Genomic DNA, 23,925 nt, shown 5'->3' with positions numbered 1-23,925 from the left:
CAAATTCAAATAAATAAAATTACTTTAATCGTGATAGCTTTCGAGTTCGTTAACTGGAACACCACATGGATGTCAAAACACCCATCATGTCTTTATTTTCCAATCCCAAACACCCCATGACATGTTAATATTCAGTTTTCAATCAGTCCACCTTAAAGTCAAACCACCTTAAATGTGATCAAGTTGCAATTAGCACCAGGTATGGCGTCCCTATTTAACCCTCAACAAATACTCAAAGAACAGATATAGTCTCCTAAAATTTCCCTCAGGTTTGTCCCCTGGATGAAAATGAAAAATGTCAGAATACAGTTCCTCGGAAAGTAATGGAACAAAAATGTGCTTTTACAAGGTCCTGTGTGAATGAAACAAGGCAACATTATGTACGGTAATTGTATAACTATTCAGCTAGGATTGTCAATTATCAACACACTCTGCTCTGTCAGTGTGTCTCACGTTCTAACATTCGTCAGAGCAGGAGCTGGTTAATATTAACTAGCTCTAACCTCATAAAAGTTGAGAAGTCCAGTGGAGTTGGTGATAAATCACCGTCTCTGTCACCACCACACCCTGTGTGTGTGTGTGTGAACCAGTTAGCACCTGTTTGCCGGGGCCATTCCCTTTTATATAAAGGCCTTACATTCCCTCTGTGCTCACGGCAACACCTGGACACGGTGTAAGACACAGCCGATGTCCATATTTTTAATCATGGCAAAGCACTGGCACATGGTGCATCTGTGGAGTCACTTCCTGGCCCTGAGTGTTGCAGCATTCAACCTGGATACTCAGAATGTGCTGCAGAGAAATGGAGATCGGGGAAGTCTGTTTGGATTCTCTGTAGCCCTTCACCAGCAGCTGAGTCCTGTCAGGAAGAACCTGTGAGTGAAAACGCTATTATACGTTATTTAAAGCAGACGTTTTAAGAGTCTGTGTCTTATCACCGGAGGTGTCTCCCTGCAGACTGCTGGTCGGTGCTCCTCGATCAAAACACCAGAACCAGGTAAACGTTACGGGCGTTGTTTACCAATGTGATCTGTCTACAAAGACTGAGCGCTGTCAGCCCATTGAGTTTAACAGTGAAGGTTTGTGCACAAGTTTTCTACTTAAACTAATAGGATCAATGGTGGGAAATAAAGAACATTTACTCTTGTAGTAGTTTACTGCTATTTTATGAAAATGTGTAGTTGTAATTTTATATGTATGTACATACAAAATGCATGATAAGGCTTAAACGTAAGTTATTATTTGGTCCTTAGTTCTAGGTCCTTTAGTCACAGATGGCGATGAAAGTGATTATCTGTACTGTGCAAAAAAGTCTAGGTACCCAACATTTTATAAAAACATGTAATGAGAGGCAGTTCAGATTTGCTGCAGGTTATTTTTTCTTTTATTCCTAGACTGAGAGTCATTGGACTGAATGAGAACATTTACTGCAGCACTTGAACAATGCATCATGATACTTTAAGCAGGGGTATTACAAGAGATTTGTTGGTACCCTACATCAAAGTCAGTGGCTTTTGGTCTTATTTGCGTTTCACCAAATTCGTTGCATGCATTTATCAGAGTAGAATTTTAAATGAAAGATCTGAGAAATGGTTGTTATTCTCTTCCATTGTGTCAACACGATAACACCTCAGGCTGTTTATTTTTCCAGAGTTCCTCCATAGTAAAGACATAAATGGTCAGTGGATGGGAATCAGAGTAACGAGCCAAGGTCCGGGTAAAAACGTAATGGTAAGCAAGCGAAAAGAAAAAAAACTCTACAGTGAAAGAATAAGATCAAAATGGATCCAATCCGTCGACAGTTTTTGTAATTTCCTCCTCCTTCATCTTCAGACCTGTGCTCATCGCTACCAACAGTGGAGCCCAAGTGATGTCCCTCACCTGCTGACAGGTCAGTGCTACCTCTTAGGAGAAGACCTGAAGGTCGGAAAGGAAGAGAGAACGTGGAGGAGGGTTGTATGTGATGCAGAGCACCTCGCCAGACGTCCCAAGAACCACGACTGGTTTGCGTACTGTCAGCAGGGTCACGGAGCAGCTTTTGCCAAGGACAACAAATCGCTGTTGTTTGGGGCAACTGGTGCTTATAGCTGGAAAGGTAGAATAAACGCTTGAAATGAGCTTGTTTTTTGGAACAAAATGGTTTTCTTGAATTATGTTTTTTCCTGTTTGTTTGCAGGAATGGTGAGAATGGAACTCTTGAACAACCTGGACATCTTGGGTGAAGATCCACGTGAAACCGGAGATATAGACCTGCTGAACCCACAGCTCATTCCTCTGCAGTCGAACAGCTACCTTGGTCAGTTTCTAGTATGAACATCTTGTCAAGCTGTTAAATTGTGGTAAAATTCTATTCTGCTTTGTCAACCAAATCTATAGAACTCGATGAGTTCTAAATATGAAGTATAATTTTAGTTGTGCTGTCCAGGATTCTCCATTGACTCTGGCATGGCCCTGATCAGAAAGGGTGAGCTGACAATTGTATCAGGGGCACCCAGAGGAGGCTACAGCGGCCAGGTGGCATTTCTCAAGGCAGATCCTGTGGCTCGGAGAAATTTGTCTGTGGAAGTCGTCCTCTCTGGTCCAGGCTTAGCCTCCTCCTTTGGCTACGATGTGGCAGTGGTGGATTTCAATGGTGATGGGTGGGTTTAACAAATCTACCGAGAAATCTCACGGTTTGCAGACGATGCAATGATATTCCCCTCTTTCTCTATACAATAATTCATGTGGCCTTGTGTTCTTAGCTGGGAGGATCTTGCTGTGGGAGCACCGCAGTTCTTTGTCAAAGACGGTTTGGTTGGAGGAGCGGTCTACGTCTATATCAACAAGCAAGGAAGACAATGGGAGGACGTTGTTCCAACGCAGCTTCTTGGACACAGCGACTCCATGTTCGGCCTTGCAGTGGAAAACATAGGAGACACCAATCGAGACGGTTATGGAGGTTGTCACAGTTTAACGTATGAATTATCATTCACGGATACTCTAAATTCCCTAATGTCCTAATGCTATACTTTGCTGACAGATATTGCTGTTGGAGCTCCATACGATGGTTCTGGTCGGGTTTATATTTACTGTGGCTCCTCTGATGGTATCAACAAAAAACCTGCACAGGTGAGGTTGTGTGTGTAAAGATGCCAAATTGTCAAAGTTCGAATCCCTTTATTATTATTATATTTTGATTATTATTCATTTTTCAGGTCCTATTGTCAAAATCCAAAAACATGAATTTGTTTGGATATTCTCTGTCTGGAAACTTGGACGTGGACGACAATGAGTATCCTGATCTGGCCGTCGGAGCTCTCTCGGATTCTGTTTTTGTTTTCAGGTAAATTTACAGCTATGGCACAAACACAACATTTATATTCTTAGTATTTTAGCAGCTGCTAATTCAAATCAAGTTTTTTTTTGAAAAATTATGTAAAACATAGAACTTTTCTGAAATACTTGGGCGGCTGTGGATAAGTGGAAAAACTAGCTCTATTTCAATTGGAAGGTTGTGTTCTCAGTTCCTTGTCCCTCTGCAAGACACTTGACTCCCATGTTGTTACTCATGGCTATGCTGGCATCATGTGAATGAATGATAGCTGTTCATACATTCATAAAGCACATACAAGGTGTGCTCGGTGAATGTAAACATTTTAGTTTACTTTTGGTCATCAAGACTAGGAGTAGACTAATAGCACTATATAAATACTTAACATTTACCATTCACATAAACCAGAGTTATGGGTTTATTAGTCCTTTAATTTTGGCTTGTTACCTATTTAAATAAATATATCTTTACCCCCTTTACTGTTCTGAAAGGGCTACATGATTTTTATACTTTCTCATGTTTCACACAACTGATTCTTTATCATAATTCAAACCAGTGAATTTTTTTTAACCTACTGTCATTTTTGCTGTCCCTCTTGCAGAGCAAGACCAGTGGTCACTATTCACAGCACTCTACAGGTGACGCCAAGTAAAATAGACATCACAAAGGAACAATGTGATACAAGCACATGGTAAGATGTACAAAAACACCCAATTAAACTGTATATAACCTGATCTACGAGCAGGCTTACAGGTCTTTGATCCAGTGTCTCTCAACACATGATGTCTGTGAAGTCATTTTGCAGCCCACGCCTGCTTTACCTACACAGCACATCCACCATCGTTCAACCCCAAACTGAGTGAGTTTTCATTCCGTCTGCTCTTTTCACCTTTTACATTTGGTGTCATATAACATGTGCATTTCAAACTCAAGTTCAAACCTACAGAGAAACTTTTTCATAGCTGGTGGAATAACGACAGACTATCCAGCAAACCTAAGAGAGGAAGCGAGGATATCTCACTTCCTCACCTGCTGCCTCTTGTGCAAAAAAAACTATTAGGTTTGAACACCAAAGTAAAAATAGAAACCTCAGGACTGCATACATGTTTTTGTGGTGAACAAGCCGGCTGACGGGGATGGATTTCTGTTTTCAGTCCTGGCCGGGTTTCCTTCTTCCTCATGCCTTTGTTCCTCCAGTGCTCATTTCGTGCAATAAAGCCCCAAATATCTGTCCAGGAGGTTTGCTCCACTTCCAAAAGTGCAGTATGAACCAAACCAAATGGACCTATACTGGTGTGAATGCGCCCTAAAACTGTGCTAGAGGAGACTTTCTATTTACAAAGGTCTTTGTGAACAAAAAGGGTGTCATAATATTTATATGCTGCATCCTTCATCTGAAAATGGGCTCTGTCAAGCAAAACTATCAGACGTGTGTGTGCGCAAGATATTTTGTCTTTCGACATTGTGGTCATAAGAGCAGAAACAGAATGTAGAGAAGTAATAATCAGACTGACGTTGAATCTGTTGTACTAATAATCTCACATGTTTTCTCTGTAGCGCTTAACTACACCGTTGTGGGCGACGCTGAGAGGAAAAAAAAGAGGCTTCCTGCACGAGTCAATCTTCTGGGTTCATCTCGAGGACAACTGGAGCTGACAGGACAAGGGAGAGAAATCTGTATTGACACCAAACTACGTCTTGTGGTATTGTTATTCTGTTATTGTAAAAATTTATTAATTTAGCTTCATCAGTTTCTGGGTCCAACTGTTGGGATAGCACACATTTATACATGATGAAATTCTGTTTCAGCGTGATATCAAGGACAGGCTGCACAGCGTCCCCGTCTCCATCACTGTGTCTCTGCGGAGCTCCAGTGAGACATCCAGGGCAAGTGCAGATCTGCCCAGTGTCACTCCTGTCCTCAACCTCTACCAGCAGAGGACCACGGTCTCACAGGTACTGACGCATGTCCCTCTGTTGTTTTACTTTGTCATCGTAGAATTTTGGAAATTGTGTCTCATTATATAACTCTTTTACAGATCGTCTTAGTAAATAAAGGCTGTGGCAGTGACAACGTTTGCCAAAGTAACCTAGAGTTACAGTATAAGTTCTGCTCCAGAAAAACACACAATGAGCAGAACGTCTTCACGCCATTAGCCAGGTATGGTAAAAACAATGAAATTCAATACACGTGTTGAATATCGAAACGTTTGTAATCCCAAAGTGAATACTGATCTGGGATTATGTTACGTCTGCAGTGAGGATGGTGTACCTGTCATCACTCCCTCTGAGGAAGATCTAGCCTTAGAAGTAACTGTGACAAACAGAAACGGGGACGACGCACACCAGAGTCACTCGGTCATCATGCTTCCAGACACTCTTCGCTACTCCTCCATTATCCACAACACCCCTGCAGTGAGTACATGAAGGAAAACAGTTTTTTCAGGAATTAAAGGTAAAGATGTGGAAAGTAGTGGAAGTAGCAAAGATATTCATAGTTTGTTCATTATTTGGCTGTTGTTGAAGGTGCCATATATAAGAATGTGGCCAAAAACGGTTACTACATTCAAATTCAAAATACCGAGGTCTTTTAGGTTTCGTTTTCTGACGTAACTGGCAACCCATGGTTGCTCGGCAGCTGAGACTCTACTGACTGCAATGATTGGTAGACGGCGATAGGTGGCGCCACTTGCCAAAACATGATTTCAAAACATAAAAAATGATTTGCAGTCTGTACTGTTGTTGTTGGTGAGTTCAGTTTGTTATATGAACATTATTCCTGAGTCTCTGTGACATATTAGGAGGATTTTATGGCCAGTTGCTTAAACTTTATTACATAATGCACCTTTAAAACATGGAGGTCCAATCTTATATTTGTAATATTTTCTACAGCATTTTGTTGTTATTTGTTGGTTCTTTTAGGTATTATGTTTCTATATTTTAATTATCTCACAGCACTTTGTTTCAGCTTGTTGTTTTTAAAGTGCTTTATGAATAAAGTTGGATTGGATTGAATGGGCTTATTCTGGGGTAATGAAAAACATGCAGATTTGAGGATATGGCTAATTGGACACTTAGTGGACAGTCTCTATGGGGACCTATGATGGACTGGCGACCTGTCCTTATGCCTTATGTCAGCTGGGATTGGCACCAGCGACCCCCGAGACCATCATGTGGTGATATTATTAAATTGATATTATTACTTTATATTCAATTTCTACCAAATAAACATAATTTCACCTAAAGTTGTGTATATGTTTAAATTACATATACAGAATGTAAACTCATTTTTAAAAATCGTTTTTTCACAGGACAGTGATTTGTCCTTTTTGTACCCCACTGTAAGCTGATGTGTATGTTTGCGTCCATATAGGAAACACAAGTGACTTGTACAGCCAACGACAAAGGAACATTAATAGACTGTGAGCTGGGAAACCCACTTCAAAGAGACGCTGAGGTGAGTTTTTCACTTTTTTCTCTACACGTCTGTGTCTTCATCTGCGCGTGTCGGCTGGTGACTGTTGCCGCTCCCTTCAGCTGACTTTTTACGTCATTCTCGCGACGTCCAGCATTTCACTGAGTACGAAATACGTCAACGTCACGTTGCAACTGGAAACGTAAGTGAAACAACAACTCGTGCCCGTTATTCATCACAAATCAAGATCGTAATGGTGACTTTTGTGATGTAGGACAAGTGAGCAGACAATTCAGCCAGTTGAAGCTTCCGCCAAAGTGGTTTTTGAGCTGGAACTGCAAGTGTATGGGTCAGTAGGGGTTTCTGTTTTTGTGTCATATTGTTCTCCTTTTGTGTGGAGAAAAAAAATAATATTTTCTTTCCTTTTTTTTTCCAAGACAAGCCAGACCATCTCAGGTGGTACATACCGAAAACTTTAAAGGGGAAAGTGCCATAAACTCGATGGAAGAAATTGGTTCCCGGATTCTGTATGAATTTAAGGTGAGATGTCATGTTGCAACCTTGCAAAAACTGCTTCTTTTTTTTACACAACCACGGTTTACAAAACCATTTTATTTGTTTTTGTTTTTTTTGTTTTTTTATAGATCACAAATCTGGGCAGACCACTGAAATCTTTCGCTAATGTGTCACTTATCATCAACTGGCCAAAGGAGAACTCGGTAGGAAAATGGCTTCTGTACTTGTCTCACGTCACTGGAGAAGGTGTGCAGTCCGTCTTTTGCTCACCGGCGAATGAAGTCAACCCACTTAAACACATTAAGGTAATAAATACCACTAACTTTTTGTAAAGTTTTATCATTAAAAATGCATTTGACTCCGTGTAACTTGATGATGTTTGACATCAAGGGTTGGCACCACTCATCAAGGAAAAGGCGTGAAGCTGAACCCGAGGCCCTCTCCACTGACGATGGGCTCTCAATTCTTCCAACAAGGAAATATAAAACGTTGGTAAGGCATTTATTTGAAAGATACGAACCGTTTAAAAACACACACTTTGAAATCAGTTAAGAAGAATGTGAGTTTTCTTCTCCTCAGACCTGCTCAGATGGACTGAATTGTGTGGAGATACACTGCCCTCTGCCGGATTTAGACAGTAATGCAGTGGTGGTCCTGCATTCATACCTCTGGAACACCACTTTAACTGAGGTCTGCTGCCTAAAATGAGCTTTCTTATTTGTTGAGATGCTTTCCAATCAATTTAGCAACTTATTGTTTTATCCTTTAACCTAAAAACAACCTATTAATTTATCTTTCTCTGTCCAATGTAGGATTACAGCTCTTTGAACTATCTGGACATTGTTCTCGATGCAACCCTTAAATTAACCAAGTCTCCAGAGAACATTGGACTCAAACGAGAGAAGCCTGGGACGACGGTAACCACCAAAAAAGAGTTGTTTCTTATAGAAAGTAATTTGAATTGCAAAATAATACAGAAAACCATATTTGTCCACAGGTAAAACTGACCGTGTTTTTCGAGAAAAAGGTGGAATATCTGGTCAAAGTTGCCTGGTGGATAATCTTGCTGACAGTTGTTGCTTTGCTTCTGTTGCTGGTGGTTTTTGCCTACTTGATGTGGAAGGTAAAATTTACCTTTAACTCTTTTTTTAACCTAACCATGCTAATAACTTATGGAGGGAATCATCACTCAACCGCAAAATCAAACAAAGTTATAACAGTAAGGTACTGCATATAAGAATCCAATAAGTCCATTTAAAACAATGATCATAGTACACACACTTTCAGCTTTATATTTTTACGTTATGTTTCAAAGTTACAACTAATTTGGTGAATAATACACATATTTTTCATCGATGGCCTTTATTTTGAAATTGTGAGCTATTTTGTTGTTTTACATGTTGAAATCATCCAACAGAGAGTCACGAGCCTCCCTGTTTTAAATAAGGTTATAATAATAAATTCTATGTGGAAAAAATTGAGGTGAAAATAACTTGTGCTTATTTTCCTGTTCTTGTCAGAATGAATACATCCGCTCTCTGGCACGAAACAAGAAGTCCTCTCACAATGAAGATCCAAACACAGAGACTGTACCTCTGAACAGCTGAAAGGAGAAACTATACAGGCACAATGATGCCTCATACCATGTCAGTCCATTAATCTGTTTTTTTATGTGGATTTGGATATGGAATTTAGGGAAAAAATATATAACTTGTGTATTTTTTTTTATACATATGAAGGAAAGCAAAAGGCACATGAAAAAAGTCATTTTCTTTCTTTTCTTTTTTTTTAATGAAGCAGAAAATATCACTCGTTTGATACCAAAAAGTCGTTACAGCAACATGAAAACATGCTGATACTTTCACAATGAAGGAATGTGCGAGTCAGGAATGACGAGAGAATGTTTGTACTAAAGAACAGTTCATTGCAAAATGTGGTGTAATCTGACTGCTGATCATCATTAGCACATAATTATGATTACAATACTGTTGTTGTTGTTTTTTAAATACTATGACACTTTTCTCTCAGTTGTAGTTGTCCAAAATAATACAGTGTGAAGTTATGTACAAGATCCCTACCATCTTCTTTGAAAGGGTTTCATTTAGAAATGAGAAATCCACTTTTAACAACTTGATCATTTAAAAGATGATCTGTGTAGTGAGCAATAAGAGGCATGACATTAGCCAATTTAACTCGTTCAACAGAAAAGTGTGCTTCTACGGCATCAAGACATTATTTGACTGCCCATCTGTGGGGCTTCATTAGGGCCACATATTATTTTTTTGGGAAACAAAATTAAAAAAATAAAAAAGTCAGAATTTTTTATATTAAAAAAAGACAGAATTCAGAGGGGGGGGGGTCAGAATCTAGCTTTTTTTCTGAGATCAAAGTCAGAAATCTTGACAGGATACTTGAATTTGTCAATTCTGAATTGTGTTAAGGCTTCTTTAAAAAGAGATTCTGGGGAAAAAAGGTCCAAATTTTGAGAATAAAGTCAGAATTCTGTGGAGAAAAAGGCAGAATTTTGAGAGGAAAAAAACAACAGAATTCTGAGGTGAAAAAAGCCAGTATTTTGTGGAGAAAAAAAGTCAAAATTCTGCTCCAAAATAGCAGCTGTCTTGTTTGTGTGCTTCCCAGTGGTAATTATGTCCACAATAACCTCAAAATATTCAGTTTAAAACAGAGAACTATAGTCTGGTGGAGAATAATGGAACCAAACCATCTTAAAATCTGTGAAACTGGCAGCTGAGGAATCTTTTGCCACCGATGTGCTGCATAATTTCCATATTATGTGGTTTAGCACGTGGGGCACATGCAAAGAAAAAACTATGTTTAAACTTTAAGGTGCTGGTAAGCAAGCTGTTTTTTTCATTCTTTCTTTTTTTTGGTATTTACAGCTTTTATGCCAAGATCAACAAACCAGCTGCTTTGGAAAAGCCTCATAGACACAAAGAGTGGCATTAAACTGCTGGTACAATCAGTTAAAGGTCCAGTGTGTAACATTTAGGTGAAGATATTTTTAATCCTAACTTTTCATAAGTGTATCACCTGATTGTATGAATTTGAATTTTGGCGCAAACTGGGCGCTTAATAGGTTTTCTTACACACTTGGAAGGGAAAGGTGAAGCTGCGACTTCACCAATAAATGTTGGAATTATACACACTGCACCTTTAAATGAAGCACTTCCACAAAATGTCAAATTACTTTAAACTCAGCACACAACTTGCTCAAAAATCTTATCAAAACACATTCAGTCTATGAAAATTCTTCACAGAACTTTCAATTCAAATCCAATTTTTCCACTCGCACTTTTCATCGTCTTTTGTTGCTTTCAGGAAAAATATGTATAAAAGCACACCATTAAAAACATCCCCAGCATAATCTTACCAAAACCTCAGAGCTATAACATGAAAACACAACATGTAACAAACAGTGAACAAACACACATTCATACTGTACATACATACAAACACATTCACACACCAACAATCTCTGGCTAACACTGGGGAAATTCAAATTCACATCATAATTAATGCAATTAGTGTAATATTGTTTTTAAATGATTGGTTTACAAAAGCATCAATAAATAAACCCACAGAAACCAGAGGAAGTTAAAGAAAAACACTTCTTTTAGAAGATGACAACACTCTTTGCCTCAAGTAAATAAAACAAGAAGAGTGAAATATATTACAAATAAATTAAACTATTATTAAATTATACGTTACTTTTCACATTCAAAATGCGTCCCGTGTTTCAGAAATGATGCCGCCGTTTCTTTTTTGTTTACATTCCAAGCAAAACGCAGACGTGAAGTGATTAAGTTACATCTCACTAAAAAACCCACTAGAGCCAAAACGGAACAAAATGAACCGGAACGAGACCCAAATGAAACCATTTTACATGAACTCTGTGACAAACGCGGCAAATAAAAATCACCCCCACTGTTCCAGCTGTTCACTGAAACCACACAGTAATTAATCAACATGACTAATCTCTCTCTCACAGACCATTAACCCATGAGAACCGTCGGCTCCAGGACCCCAAAACACGTCGCTAATTCGTTTTCTGTCGCATTACTGAGCTTCCCAGGAGTAAATATGTGCTTCACACGGGACCCAAACATCACACGAGTGGCTGGCACTAAAAACAGGGCAGTACTTATCGATTGTTGGCTGTAATCATGTGTGTCTGGTAATTACTCTTTTGTGGCTCGGGGGCCAGTAAGAAAAATATTCATTTTGAGTGATTTCTTTTGTGCTGTAAACAGGTTTTTGATTATTGCTAAATTAACCTGTTTTATCTTTATTTCCCTCTCTGCTGGTGTAATTAATGGATGGTTTTTCTTCTTCTTCTTGATAATGTGCTTACAGTAAGACTAGCATGACGGAACACCTCCCCCCCCAACTCCACGCTGTAATAACCAGCTATCTCCACATGGGGGCAACGGTGACCACGATAGGCAAAGACAACAATGGAACCAGGGAGAAGGTGAGTGGGCTCGCTGCTGCTGAATGAACCATTCCGGTTTTTCTGTTCTTCTTGGATCCGCTTTTCTCCCTGACTCGAGGTGGCTTCGCGGGGTTGGAGGCCGGCGTGTGAGAGGGTTTGTTGTTGTAGGGGGGAGAATAAGGCCCGTAGCCTGGCCAATCGTCATTGTACCTTTCACCGTAATCTCCACCCCCTGAGCCACTGCCTTCCTCACCTGGAACAAGGGAGAACATATTTGTGGAACGTACAGCTTGGAAATGGCATGTTCTTAAAGACAGGGTTTTCGCAATCCTGATCCTGGGGACCCACTCCGCTGCATGTTTTGGAAGTGTCCTTGCTCCAACACACCTGATTCAAATGGTCAGGTGTGTTGGACACTTCTAAAACATGCAGCGGAGTTGATCCCCAGGATTGAGAAACCCCGCTTAAAGACATAATATGGAATAGTTCTGAATAGTGCTGGGCGCGTTAACGGCTGTTGACAACGTTAACGCACAACAACTGACAGGAAAAAGACGCACGTGACGTCACGTTACGTTTATGTGATTACCAGGTTGTTAAAATTAGTCTCTAAAGTAACGTTAAACTTTAAAAACATAGGCAGTACACAAGTACGCTGGTTATTTGTAGCGCTGCTCTTTTCGTTTAAGAAACAGACCGCTCCAGTTCGACCGTAGGCACGCTAACCGGCGCTAAACAAGCTAATGCAGCTAACGGAGCTAACTGGTAAACGTCTAAACGGCGCGTCTTTTTGTGGAAACGCGTCATGCGTTATCCTAGTGCCCAGCCATAGTTCTGAATTCAAATATCTCAAAACAACAAGAATAATGTTACATTATTTGTTGAACAGTGTGCTTGTATTAGCCAAAACATTTGCGAAATTCTTTAAATCCAAAAATAGCCTTTATGACAACATCCCCTTTACTATTTTTGCTATAACTTTAGGATTAGGAGTGAGAAAGGACATATTTGGTACTACTGTACTAGTTCTTTTCATTTCATTGTGTGTATTTTTCCCTGACGACTACTTCACACTCTGCCAATGAAACTCTCCCCGTAAAGAGCCAACCCACGGAGGATCTGAACGATTCCCATGATCCCACGCTAGCTAAATTCCATTTATGACGATTTCTGGGCAGAAATGTTGTGTTGTGTATAATCACTTTAAAATAAAAAAAATAAAAATGTTCCATCCGTTCAGGCATTTGAAGGCTACTGTAATTCCCTGATGTGCTGCTGAAAAGGATGGTTGAGTGGAGGTGTAATTCTCCAGCACTAACACTTAAAGTGTAGTCAATATCTATGTACACATAGATATTGACTGTCAAGAACAGAGAACACTCACTGTCCATGAAGTCAATGTCTTGTCCGCTCTGAGCATGTCTCAGTTTGTTGATCACCACCCTGAGCTCCATGATGAGCTGCCTGGTCCTCACATCTGGCCTGGCGATGTCCACCTCCACCTCGGGGTTGTTGATCTGGCTGACGAGCCCATCGCCGGTCACATCTGGGAGATACCTGAGCAAACGCGGGCACACACAACCAGGGCTGTTAACTTGTTGATTCAAATTTTGGCTATATAAGCTGTACCATCTTATCTCACATGATAAGTATAGTCATTAAAAAAATTGTATTCTGGTTAAAACAGACACAGGATAATGCTGCACTGTTTCTAAATCAGCCAGATAAACTGATATGGATAAATGTCTGTATCATATAACACAAGCAAGACCTTCACAGAGAGCATGTGGGTGATTGGCGGTGGCAAAATGAAGCAATCTCCGTTCTATCTGTAACATCCTGCCACCTCTGTACCTACACTAACTCCACCTCCGCCTCTGCAGAGCCCCTCCCTCCCTGCATCTCTGCTCTTATCTCACTCACCTCCCACGGGTCTGTCCGTTCCAGCAGCGGTCTTCATTAGTGACGTCGGCAGCAAGCTTCTCATCGTTGCAGGTGGTGTGTGGGAGGGACACCCAGAAGCCGTGCATCGGCCGCAGTCGCTCCTTCAGCTCGGTAACCTGTGTGCGGAGGCGGAAAGGAAACTGGCGGTGACTCAGAGAGCGGTTTTTCGAAAAAATATCCTTGTTTGGTCGGCGCTGAAGAGAAGAAGCATACGGGAGCAGCAGTGCTGACGTTGGACACAGTCAAAAGCTGACCTGACACCGTTTTTTTGGGGTCAGTTTTTTCAAACGCACGTCTTTTATGTCTTATGAATAGATAGAAATACCAGCTATCAATTTTCTTCTCGCCTCTGCTCTCAGTGTGGTTTATTTTGGAGCGCGTCTTGCAGGCTCAAAGGAACACAGTCTGGGCTCTGATCGCTGTGGTTTCAAATAATATGAGAGTACAGAGTCCAGACAGTGTTCCAGTATGTGTCTTTTTATCATTGTTCCAAGATACTCACACATAAGACAAATTACATTCAGTGGTGTGGAAACGATCACCGTTTATACTATTAAATTGTAAATTGACTTTTATTTTAAAGCAATGGAAAAGCAGCTAAAACAGAGCATGTCTCTGTCTTACCAGGCGGTCCAGGTTGGTGCCTGCAGCTGTGGTGGGTTTCTCTTCAGGGCTGTAAGTGCGGAAAGGCCTCCTGTTTCCTCCGGTCTCTTTGGGAGAGCGTTTAGATCGTCCTTGAGCCGGTCTGGGGCTTCCGCAACCCTGGAACACCTGAGGTAAACACAACAAAAACAACACCAGTGTCATAAGTGATATCCTTCATCTGCATCCATCCATCTTCTACTGCTTTATTCTCCACATAAGGGTTGTGTGTCTATGTAGACACACAACCCTTTCACCCATTCACCCTCACACTGCAGTTGATTTAGAGTGTGCAATCCCAAAATCTTTATGTTTTTGGGCCTGTGGGAGGAAACTGGAGAACAGAGAAGAGCTCATGTGTCCTTTTCCTCTCTTGCAACCATGTAAAACTTGTGTTAACGTCAATAAAGAAACCATGAAATTTGCAATACATCAGGGTCAACGCTCAGCACCGTAGCCTCATAATAGTCGTGGAAAATAACAAAAAACCACAATGCTAATAAGAGAGCCCCGTGTTCCTTTTAGCAGTGCTTCAGGAGCTTTTTCTTTTTCCACGGAGACGTGGGTGTCTCTGTGGCGGATTAGCTCCTAGGAACCCTGCCATGTTTTAATCCTCCTGCGAGGCAGTCGTGCTCTTCGTTCTGTCATTTTCTGTCTGCATGTTGTCTCATTAGGACCATTTCGAATTTTTACTATAATCAAAATGAAGGCTTTGACTTCTGGGAGTGATGTTTTAAAAATGTGGTTTATAATTGGTTTTAGTTATGCAGTCAGTGTCACAGCCAAATTCAAAAAGATTGGAAAAGCAGCAGAAAATCACTTTATATATATACATATATGTATATATATATATACATATATGTATATACATATATGTATATATATATATATACATATATGTATATATATATATGTATATATATATATATGTATATGTATATATATGTGTATATGTATATATGTATATGTATATATGTATATGTATGCGTATATATACATATACGTGTATATAAATGTATGTGTACATATGTATTATGTATATGTGTGTATATATATATATATATATGTATGTATGTATGTATGTGTATATATATGTATGTATATATATGTGTATATATGTATATATGTATGTATATGTATGGTCGATAATTGTTTTTTTATGCAGTCAGTGCCACAGCCAAATTCAAAAAGTTTGGAAAAGCAACAGAAAATCACTATATGTATAAATATGTATATACATATGTATTTGTTTACCTTGGTGGAGATGGTGACACTGTTTTCCTGCATGTGCATGATGGCCTCTGACACCTTCACAGAGATGGAGTCGGCTGCGAGCTCCATGTTGAAAGGCCCCTCCAGCTTCTCTGACACCTGGTAAAGAGCATCTGATAAAGGACAGAGAGAGAGAGAGAGAGACGGAAATAAAGACGATCGGGTCATGTCCAAATGCTCACTGCTACGATATTCAAGCAAGAAAAGAACACCCTGTCTGCGGCATATTGTAGATCTGGATTAACATCAAGAAAGAGTCTGGAGTCTCTTGGTGGCAAACCAGCTGAAGAGATGTCATTTACATTTAATTTAGAAGAAAGAAATGGAAAGAAGAACGGTGGTGGGAGAAAAGGGTACATGAGGGTAAATGGGTTTGGGTGCTGCGCATATGGATGGAGCGATGAAAGGTGGAGAGCAACCACTGCACATGAAACGAAGGAAAATGCAGGGAATGTGTGGGTTTGATGAAAGGTGATGCGGAACACAGGAAGACAGATCAATTGGGAAGGAGCCGAGAAGCATGAATGATTAATGGAGGGGGAATTCATTGGGGGGGGGAGGAAGTGGTAAAGTAAAAGAGTGACAGATGTGTAATAAAAGGATTCTACTTTTAGGGTACGCTGAGCTTAATATGTTAATAATTCAGAGAGCAGCTGAATATAATTTGGACTTATTTTTCTTTTTCTGAACTGGTATAAAGGTCTTCATCCTTCAACTTTTACTAACCAATGAAATTATTCCACTCGTTGTCCAGGTCGGCCTGATTGGCTAAGCAGCCCTTCATTACGTTAAGGCACAGGGAGCGGCAGGGCCGCAGGGAGGGCATGCCGCGGCACAGGGGGCAGTACCACTGACGCATCAGGCCACGCACGCACTCTGAATCTGCAGTCAACTGTGAAAACAAAGCACAAAGGATGGGTAAGAGATCACTGTACTAACATTAAAGGTGCCATATGTAAGAATGTGGCCAAACACGGTTACTACATTCAAATTCAAAATACCGAGGTCTTTTAGGTTTCGTTTTTCTGAAGTAACTGGCAACCCGCTGAGACTCTACTGACTGCAATGACTTTAGATGGCGGTAGGTGGCGCCACATGCCAAAACATGATTTCAAAACATAAACCTGATTTGCAGTCTGTAAAATATTTTTTTTAATGCAAATATTTTGGCTGTACTGTTGTTGTTGGTGAGTTCAGTTTGTTATATAAACATTATTCCTGAGTTTCTGTGACATATTAGGAGGATTTAATGGCCAGTTGCTTTAGATTTATTACATAATGCACCTTTAATAATATAAAATGCAACCAGCTCGACAAGAACCACTCACCTTTGTTGCTTTATTCACAATGTCCCGACCAGTGGCCAGGCCCTGAGATAGTGCTCTCGCTGCAATGAAAGCCCTTGTCACCTGAACAGAAATAAGATCAGTCACAAGTGGATCGACACTATGTGGATTTATGAATCTGGGATGGGGGATGGGGGATGGGGGGGGGGGTGGGGGGCACACACTTGTACGCGCAGTTTGCGCGGCACGTCTCCAAACGGCTGCAGCTGTTCGGCGTGCTTGCTGACACACTCCAAGTAGTCGTCGCTGAAGTGATACTGGGGGTTGACCAGAGAGAAGACCCGCTCCACCAGCCTGGACCAGAAGTCTGACAGAACCTCTGTCAGACTCACACTGCCCCCTGTGGACAAGAGAGCGACAATGAACAGCTGACGACGTGGTGTTCTTCTAAATGGTGAGTTTGTAATTAGCAGAAAGGCTGAACAGAATGTTGCTCCAGAGGACTGAATTTTCATTTAAACACCAAATCCGTTCGTAGTGTGCTACTACGAGGCCCCAGGGGCCCATATAATGGACTAATCCACATGAAACGACAACATCAACCGTACTGCTGAGCTCAGTAAACAATCCACACACTGTGGCCTGCATTTTTTTGTGCAAATTACAATTTGTAAAACAGGATTAATTTGAGGAGAAAGACCGTGATAAATAAACCTACGCTCAGGTTAAGCATTATTCTCATTCTGTGCCTCCTGTATGATCACGTTACATGCAATTCATTCAAGAGGGAAAATTTGCCTGACATTTTTTATACGATATTAGACACAGAAAGGTTTTTACTCCAGTCGTGAGGGAATTTTAAGCTTTGAGTTTGAGTTTCTTTATCTTTACACAGTTTAATTTGTCTGCCTAAAACTGCTGGTGCGAAACACTTCCATCAAATACAATTTAAGCGGGGGGAAAATGAATCCTGTGTTTGTGTGCGTGCGTTGCACTATTATTTCTTCCTGTTAATCCGACAACTGGAAGGACATAGACGGAATATGCAACTCTCCAATCTGTAGTCTACTACACGGTGCCCGAATTAGCCATCCGTGCTGTTTGGCAGACAAAGACAGAATGACTAAGCAAGCGACAGCCTGCAGATAGACTCGCCAGCGAGAGGCTGTCGAGCCAAACCAGAGCAAATACGAACTGAAATAGAAACAGTCTGGCATCCGTGTGATGTTAGTTCTCTCCCTCTGCGTTTTTTTTTTTCCTCCAGTCGGATTATTTCGTTACGCATCGAAGCATCGACAACGCTGTCCCGAGCTGCTGTGTGTTTTTTACTACTGAGCTGCTGAAGCAAAGCGTAATCTTCAGGACTCTACAACAAGCATTTATTCAATCTGCATTTATTCATTCGTTCTTTTAATGATAAAGGTGCGGTGCACATAATCAATAGCACAGCACTCGTGCTGCTTTTCCGCCTCTGAAATGTGGTTATTAGCATTTCATTTAAAGGTGCCATATGTGGGAATGTGGCCAAAAACGGTTACTACATTCAAATTCAAAATACCGAGGTCTTTGAAGTTTCGTTTTCTGACGTAACTGGCAACCCATGGTTGCTCGGCAGCTGAGACTCTGACTGCAATGATTGGTAGAGGGCGGTAGGTGGCGCCACATGCCAAAAACATGATTTTTAAACATAAACATGATTTGCAGTCTGTAAAATTGTTTTTTTAATGCAAATATTTTGTCTGTACTGTTGTTGTTGGTGAGTTCAGTTTGTTATATGAACATTATTCCTTAGTCTCTGTGACATATTAGGAGGATTGTATGGCCAGTTGCTTTAGATTTATTACATAATGCACCTTTAAACTTAGTAGTAGTGCAATAAACGTATAAACGTGTTTATTCTTCTATATTTCAGACATTAATGCTTAGCTAATTTCAACTAGGGATGTGATACCGATACGATATCACAAATTCGAGTATTTACCGATACTGATATTAGTCCGATACCGTCATTATAGATAATTTGTGAACGTATGAAGCTGTGAGCAATGCATTTGTGCTGAGTCATTCCCAAGACATCATTCTCCAACTGTGTAACAAATATTGTTCTCCCAAAAAAGATGAAACAAACAGCCCAAACATGACTCAGCTAAAACCCTTTTGCGGTTTGTGTTTCCGCACTTGCTGCACTAGCCACTATGACCAACAGAGGGCGCCAGAGGCTCGTTGCTTGAATGGGATGAAGTCTGCCATCTCTGATTGTCTTGTTTACAATTGTGATGTATGAATGTGATATAAAGGATGTTTGTATTGTATCAGATTTTAAATTTTTATTCTTCCCATATCCGATCCAGTGATTTCAACACTGGATTTTGGACGAACGGTTTTACTGACAAAACAACAGAGGAAGAGAGCACGGAGGAGACGTGCCAAAAAAGGTCCCCAGCTGGAATTGTCAACATTGTAATTACACGGTGAGCATCTGAGACCACTAAACCATCTGGCTACTCATTTCACTGACAACATCCAACCAGCAGTTACCACTTTGCAATGAATATGCATATATTTTTTTTAAATACATCTCCTGTGTAAGAGCAGCTGAGGTGGGTCTCAGGCCACTGAACTAACCAGAGTAATATCGCCGCAGCTCCACAAACAGCTCCTGGAAGACGTGCGCATTCTGGGTGAAGAGCCGTCCGTAGGTCTTGGTGAACATCTGGTTCATAGACTTCTCCGACAGCTCTATAAGTTCTCTGAAGAACTCTGCAGTGAGTCAGAAGAGAGGTAGACGACAAGGCAGATTACATATCTTGGCACCCACCTGTTTTCGTGTAATATCTTGGCCAGGTTTCTACGTAGGCACTCGCGTCGCCACACCACAGATTCACAGCTCATAAGGACAGTTACATCAGATCACGCACACCAGCAAATGAGTGCAACAATGTCTACTTATTTTTAAAGAAAAATCCATCTTTAAGACTCATAAGAAGTCTCCCACTCCTTAGGCGTTATTGAATGATTCATCACATGCGTTATGTAAACGGCTGAGGAGTGAAAAGGGTCACAGCAGGTAGGAGGGGGAGAGAAAAACTTGAAAAACCTGCAGCGATACATATAGAATCTGAGAAATATGGACTAAATGCTTTATAATAATCACTAAACCTGCCTGACACAAATGTACACATGAAGTTTATAGAACACGGATGGTCTTACTATTGTAATGTACACATTTTGTAAAGTCTAACATCAGTTTTATAGCATAAAACGTGATGCTCACTGGAAATGTGGAGTTAAAAAAATAAATAGGAAGCTATGACGTGAGTTTCATTATGGGAAATATCAGATTTCTAGTGTCAGGATATCTTGGCCTCTGCTGCAATCAATCGAGAGCATGCCAGATCTCTCTGGAGAAATATATTTAATCTCAAAGGCTAAACCAAGGCGTATTTAATCTCATAATCTCTGGGACTGTTGCACCTTTCCGACACTGACTTCAATCATCGCAGTAATCTGACGGTCGAAGAGCAATCTCAAGTTTTCCTCACTCGTGTGGAGCCGTTTCAAATGACTGTGAATGTGACCGACAGATCCGCCGGCTTCAGAGTCGGCCTCTCACCGTCAAACCTGCGGTGTCTCTGGCTGAAGGTGGTCAAAAGGAACTGGCTGTTGTCCTCGATGGCTTTGAGGAAGTCCCTCTCGCTCTGGAGGGCCAACGTCTCCTCCATCTGGCTGGAGCAGCAGGTGTAGTCCAGAGGGCAGAGCCGCAGGTGCTCACCTGAAACCAAGAGAGGCCAACAAAAGAGAGGTTAGGACCGATCATTAATTATGTGATAATTGATATAAAACGTATGTGCTTCTGCTTTGAATCAGCGCCGTATGTAAAGCACTTGTGGGCTGTATTTCAACATTAGAGGTGCCACACAAAGCACTATTCAAAGAACAAGGGAGATTCCTTGTGTAATAATACAAATAAGCAATAACACAAACTTCCCAAGCAAGGCAGCAGTAGATCATCCTGCAACATAATTTATCTATTTTTTAAGGACATTGTTGTGCAGTTTATAAAGCGACACGCATCCACTTTAACAAACACTTCACCTGATGCAGCTTTTATTAGGCTAGACACTTGTTCAATGGTTAAATGTGTGTTGTTTTCTTTTTTTTTCCCTGTGTGCAGCCTTGTTTTCCCACTTACACCTGCCTGTCCCTGGAGAGCACAGTCAGCTGAATGTAAGATGCTGAAGTACCTCATACAACCCCACTTCAAAAAAAACAACAACAAAAAACAAAAAAAATCCCTTTAAAGTGAACCAATAACATCAGTCTCTCTATTACCAGATATTTTTTAGTGAAAGAGCCAATTCCTCCACTTATAAATCACTTTGTTACTATAGGGAAATCTTGTTAAAGACAAACGTGTGATAGAAAATTGTAATTTCCTTGCATGAATTATTCAGTTTCAATCTGTCTCTCTTTGTCCGCTCAGGTTGGCTCTTTGATATGTCAGAGGTAATGATATGCAAATGACAACCAGGAGGGGGAAATAGCATAACCACCATCAAAAAAGGTTTGAATCTTATGTTTCTGTAATTTTTAACATCTAAAAAAAACAAAAAAGAATATAACTGTAATTAATGCAGTTGAAAACCTCATTCCCAACTCCACCCACGCTGACGTTCCTCTCCGCCTCTTTTGTTCTCTCTGTGTGTCTCACTATTACCCCTCTCTCATCCCTCTATTTCCATTTCTAAACTGCCTTTCTTCATCCCTTACTCTCCCAGCCATCTGCTCCTCTGGCCCACGGGACAGTGAGCCAAGACTGAGGCAGTGACATACACACACACACACACACACACACACTAAAATAAAATCAATCAATATTGCACTTTCCTCTTTACCCACACAGCTAATTTAACTTGAAGTAGTATTTAAATGCGTTCCTTTGACAACTAAAAGCTGCAGGTTTATAACACACACACACATCATCACCTTTTACATAAAACCTCTGAAGAAGTGGGTTACATCTTCACTGTGTCTCCGTCACTTGCTCACATGGTCAGTCATTCATTCATATTTTATCAAAATTCCCTTCCAGGATCTACTCTTCTTTTCCTTCCTCTTCCTCCCCGGTTACCAAAACTTATTTTTTTCCTCAATCAACCCAACTCTCTGTAATCCACATGTTATCTTTTCATTGAGCAGATAAGATTATCACCAGCGAGCAGAGCCTGTGGGTGTGTGTATACATATATATACATATATATATGCAGAGATTTCACTCAGAGGGCCAGTCGGTAAAGTCTAATTAGGGGCGAGGTTCTTTGTTGCAACGGTGTTGGCAATTTGCTCATCCCCTTAATCATCCTATTTAAACAGCACAGAGGGGAGGAAGGGGGGGTGGTGTAATTTGTTTTAAAGCACGCTGCACTGTTTCTATTAAGGAACACACACCATTATCTCCCTACAGCGTGTGTTTTATGGTAAATATTGAGTTTTTGAGCCACCTTGTTGGTTTAGATTTGACTTTCCTGTCATGGTTTGTAGAGTTTCTGCGATATTGAAATATTTTTTTGCTTAAATGTTGACATGATGACTGCATAATGTTATATACATTATACATATAATCTACTTTCATTGTGTACAGGTTGACAAATGTCATTAGAAACGTGTTGCAAGGTTCTTACTAAATTGTCATTATCATTACAAAAAAAAATACATGTCATAATTATAAAATGTTTTAATTAAAAGTTTCATGTTTTTAAAATTTCAAGAAACTAAAAATGCAACCAGTATGGTAAAAAGCTCCCCCTTGTGGCACTTCAAAATAAATCACTACAACTGTATGTTGGTGAGCAAAACAGCAATATCACTTAATTCACGTGGAATTTTAACGATTTTTTAAAATCTGTAAACACGATAATATCGTGTATTGTACCATCCCTTGCTGACTGTTGTGACATGCATCTTTGTGTTTTAATAAACTTGAATAATATTCATATTTATATGTAAATGTAACGATGGGGCTTCTGATGTGCATGAGTTTCATCAACTGTCCGGTTATTTCATGCTTATGGTTCATGCGTCTTACCGGAGATCTGAGTCAGCGGTGCGGTGCTGATGCCGTAGCCCTTCTCCGCGTACACCTGCCGGGTGTCGGCGCAGCTCCTCCCCGCAGCAGCCGCCGGGCTCCGGGTTCCCAGCAGGACAGTGACCGCGCAGAGAACCACCAGCAACGGGTACCTGGAGAAAGGTAGCCGGGTATCCATCTCCAAACTCCCCAAAAACATCCAGCAGTGGAGGGGGGGTTGGTTTCAGTGTGACTCACACGCAGCTTATTAATGAATGAATGGGTGTGTGAGTGACTGACCGACCGGTTTAAACGATGAGCGCAAAAGTGGGGAAAAAAAGAGTAATCCTGTCCTAGATAGTCATCCTTTAAAAAATAAAAACATAATTTTGTCGGAAACTAGCAGATTAAACTGCATTCGGTTTTTATATCTCATCGGTTTCCATCTACAGTGTGCAGTTAATGTCCTCACTGGGAGCCGCTGTTGTGTGTAAGTGTGAGGGGAGCATGAATGGGACACTCCCGTTCCTCAGCATCCTCCAACCATAGCCCAACTCCGTCAAGGTAACGGAAATTGGAGGAAGACATACCGGAAATGTGGCTGTTTTAAAAAATAAGAGCAGGCTATTTTATCCAGACAAGAAAAACATAATTTGCATATATATATATATATATAAGAAAAAATAACTGGTGCTAACAAAATATATTACTTAATACAAAGAAAGAATATTAAATGAGATTGTTATAAATCATGGGATCCTGAAATGAAATGGAAAGGTGCAGACTTCAAAATAAATCCCTGGGACTAGCATTTTCAAGTCAATTACATGAAATATGGATTATTTTCCTCATTCACCATTACCCCAAAAATAAACTCGGTGTGTTGCTTCAATCTATATTTTTTAATATTGTATTATTATTTCTTTATTTTTCTATTTGACTTTTATGTTTTATGCCTTGTTGCTGTGTCTTCAACTCACTTTGGTCAACGATGGTTATTTTTAAATGTGCTCTAGAAATAAAGTC

At 40.4% G+C, this 23,925-nt stretch overlaps 2 protein-coding genes across 2 annotated transcripts; one reads left to right on the top strand and one right to left on the bottom strand.

The window, feature by feature from the left end:
• Nucleotides 1-705: 705 nt before the first annotated feature.
• Nucleotides 706-8,848, top strand: LOC310928768 (integrin alpha-6-like; the record flags this gene model as incomplete). The annotated part of the gene is made up of 25 exons (XM_083891409.1): nucleotides 706-875; nucleotides 958-1,079; nucleotides 1,652-1,731; nucleotides 1,834-2,095; nucleotides 2,177-2,296; nucleotides 2,426-2,639; nucleotides 2,742-2,938; nucleotides 3,020-3,108; nucleotides 3,195-3,322; nucleotides 3,912-4,001; nucleotides 4,105-4,169; nucleotides 4,868-5,013; nucleotides 5,120-5,266; nucleotides 5,350-5,471; nucleotides 5,569-5,725; nucleotides 6,684-6,767; nucleotides 6,848-6,927; nucleotides 7,000-7,074; nucleotides 7,163-7,265; nucleotides 7,370-7,546; nucleotides 7,632-7,733; nucleotides 7,821-7,931; nucleotides 8,054-8,158; nucleotides 8,239-8,364; nucleotides 8,762-8,848. The coding sequence occupies 25 exons, from the start codon at nucleotides 706-708 to the stop codon at nucleotides 8,846-8,848; spliced, it is 3,159 nt and encodes a 1,052-aa protein (XP_083747535.1).
• Nucleotides 8,849-11,666: 2,818 nt separating this feature from the next.
• gpc2 (glypican 2) lies at nucleotides 11,667-23,098 on the bottom strand (the record flags this gene model as incomplete). Its single annotated transcript, XM_083891045.1, has 11 exons — nucleotides 11,667-11,944; nucleotides 13,076-13,248; nucleotides 13,615-13,751; nucleotides 14,260-14,406; nucleotides 15,532-15,662; nucleotides 16,276-16,441; nucleotides 16,878-16,958; nucleotides 17,060-17,235; nucleotides 19,461-19,595; nucleotides 20,449-20,607; nucleotides 22,921-23,098. 11 exons carry the CDS (start codon nucleotides 23,096-23,098, stop codon nucleotides 11,667-11,669), a joined length of 1,761 nt encoding a protein of 586 aa, XP_083747171.1.
• Nucleotides 23,099-23,925: the final 827 nt, after the last annotated feature.

The sequence above is a fragment of the Microchirus variegatus genome (genome assembly GCF_963457635.1).
Source record: "Microchirus variegatus genome assembly, chromosome: 6".
NCBI lineage: Eukaryota > Metazoa > Chordata > Actinopteri > Pleuronectiformes > Soleidae > Microchirus > Microchirus variegatus.
The sequence above is the reverse complement of the archived record's forward strand: the minus strand, read 5'-3'. Positions and strand labels throughout refer to the sequence as shown.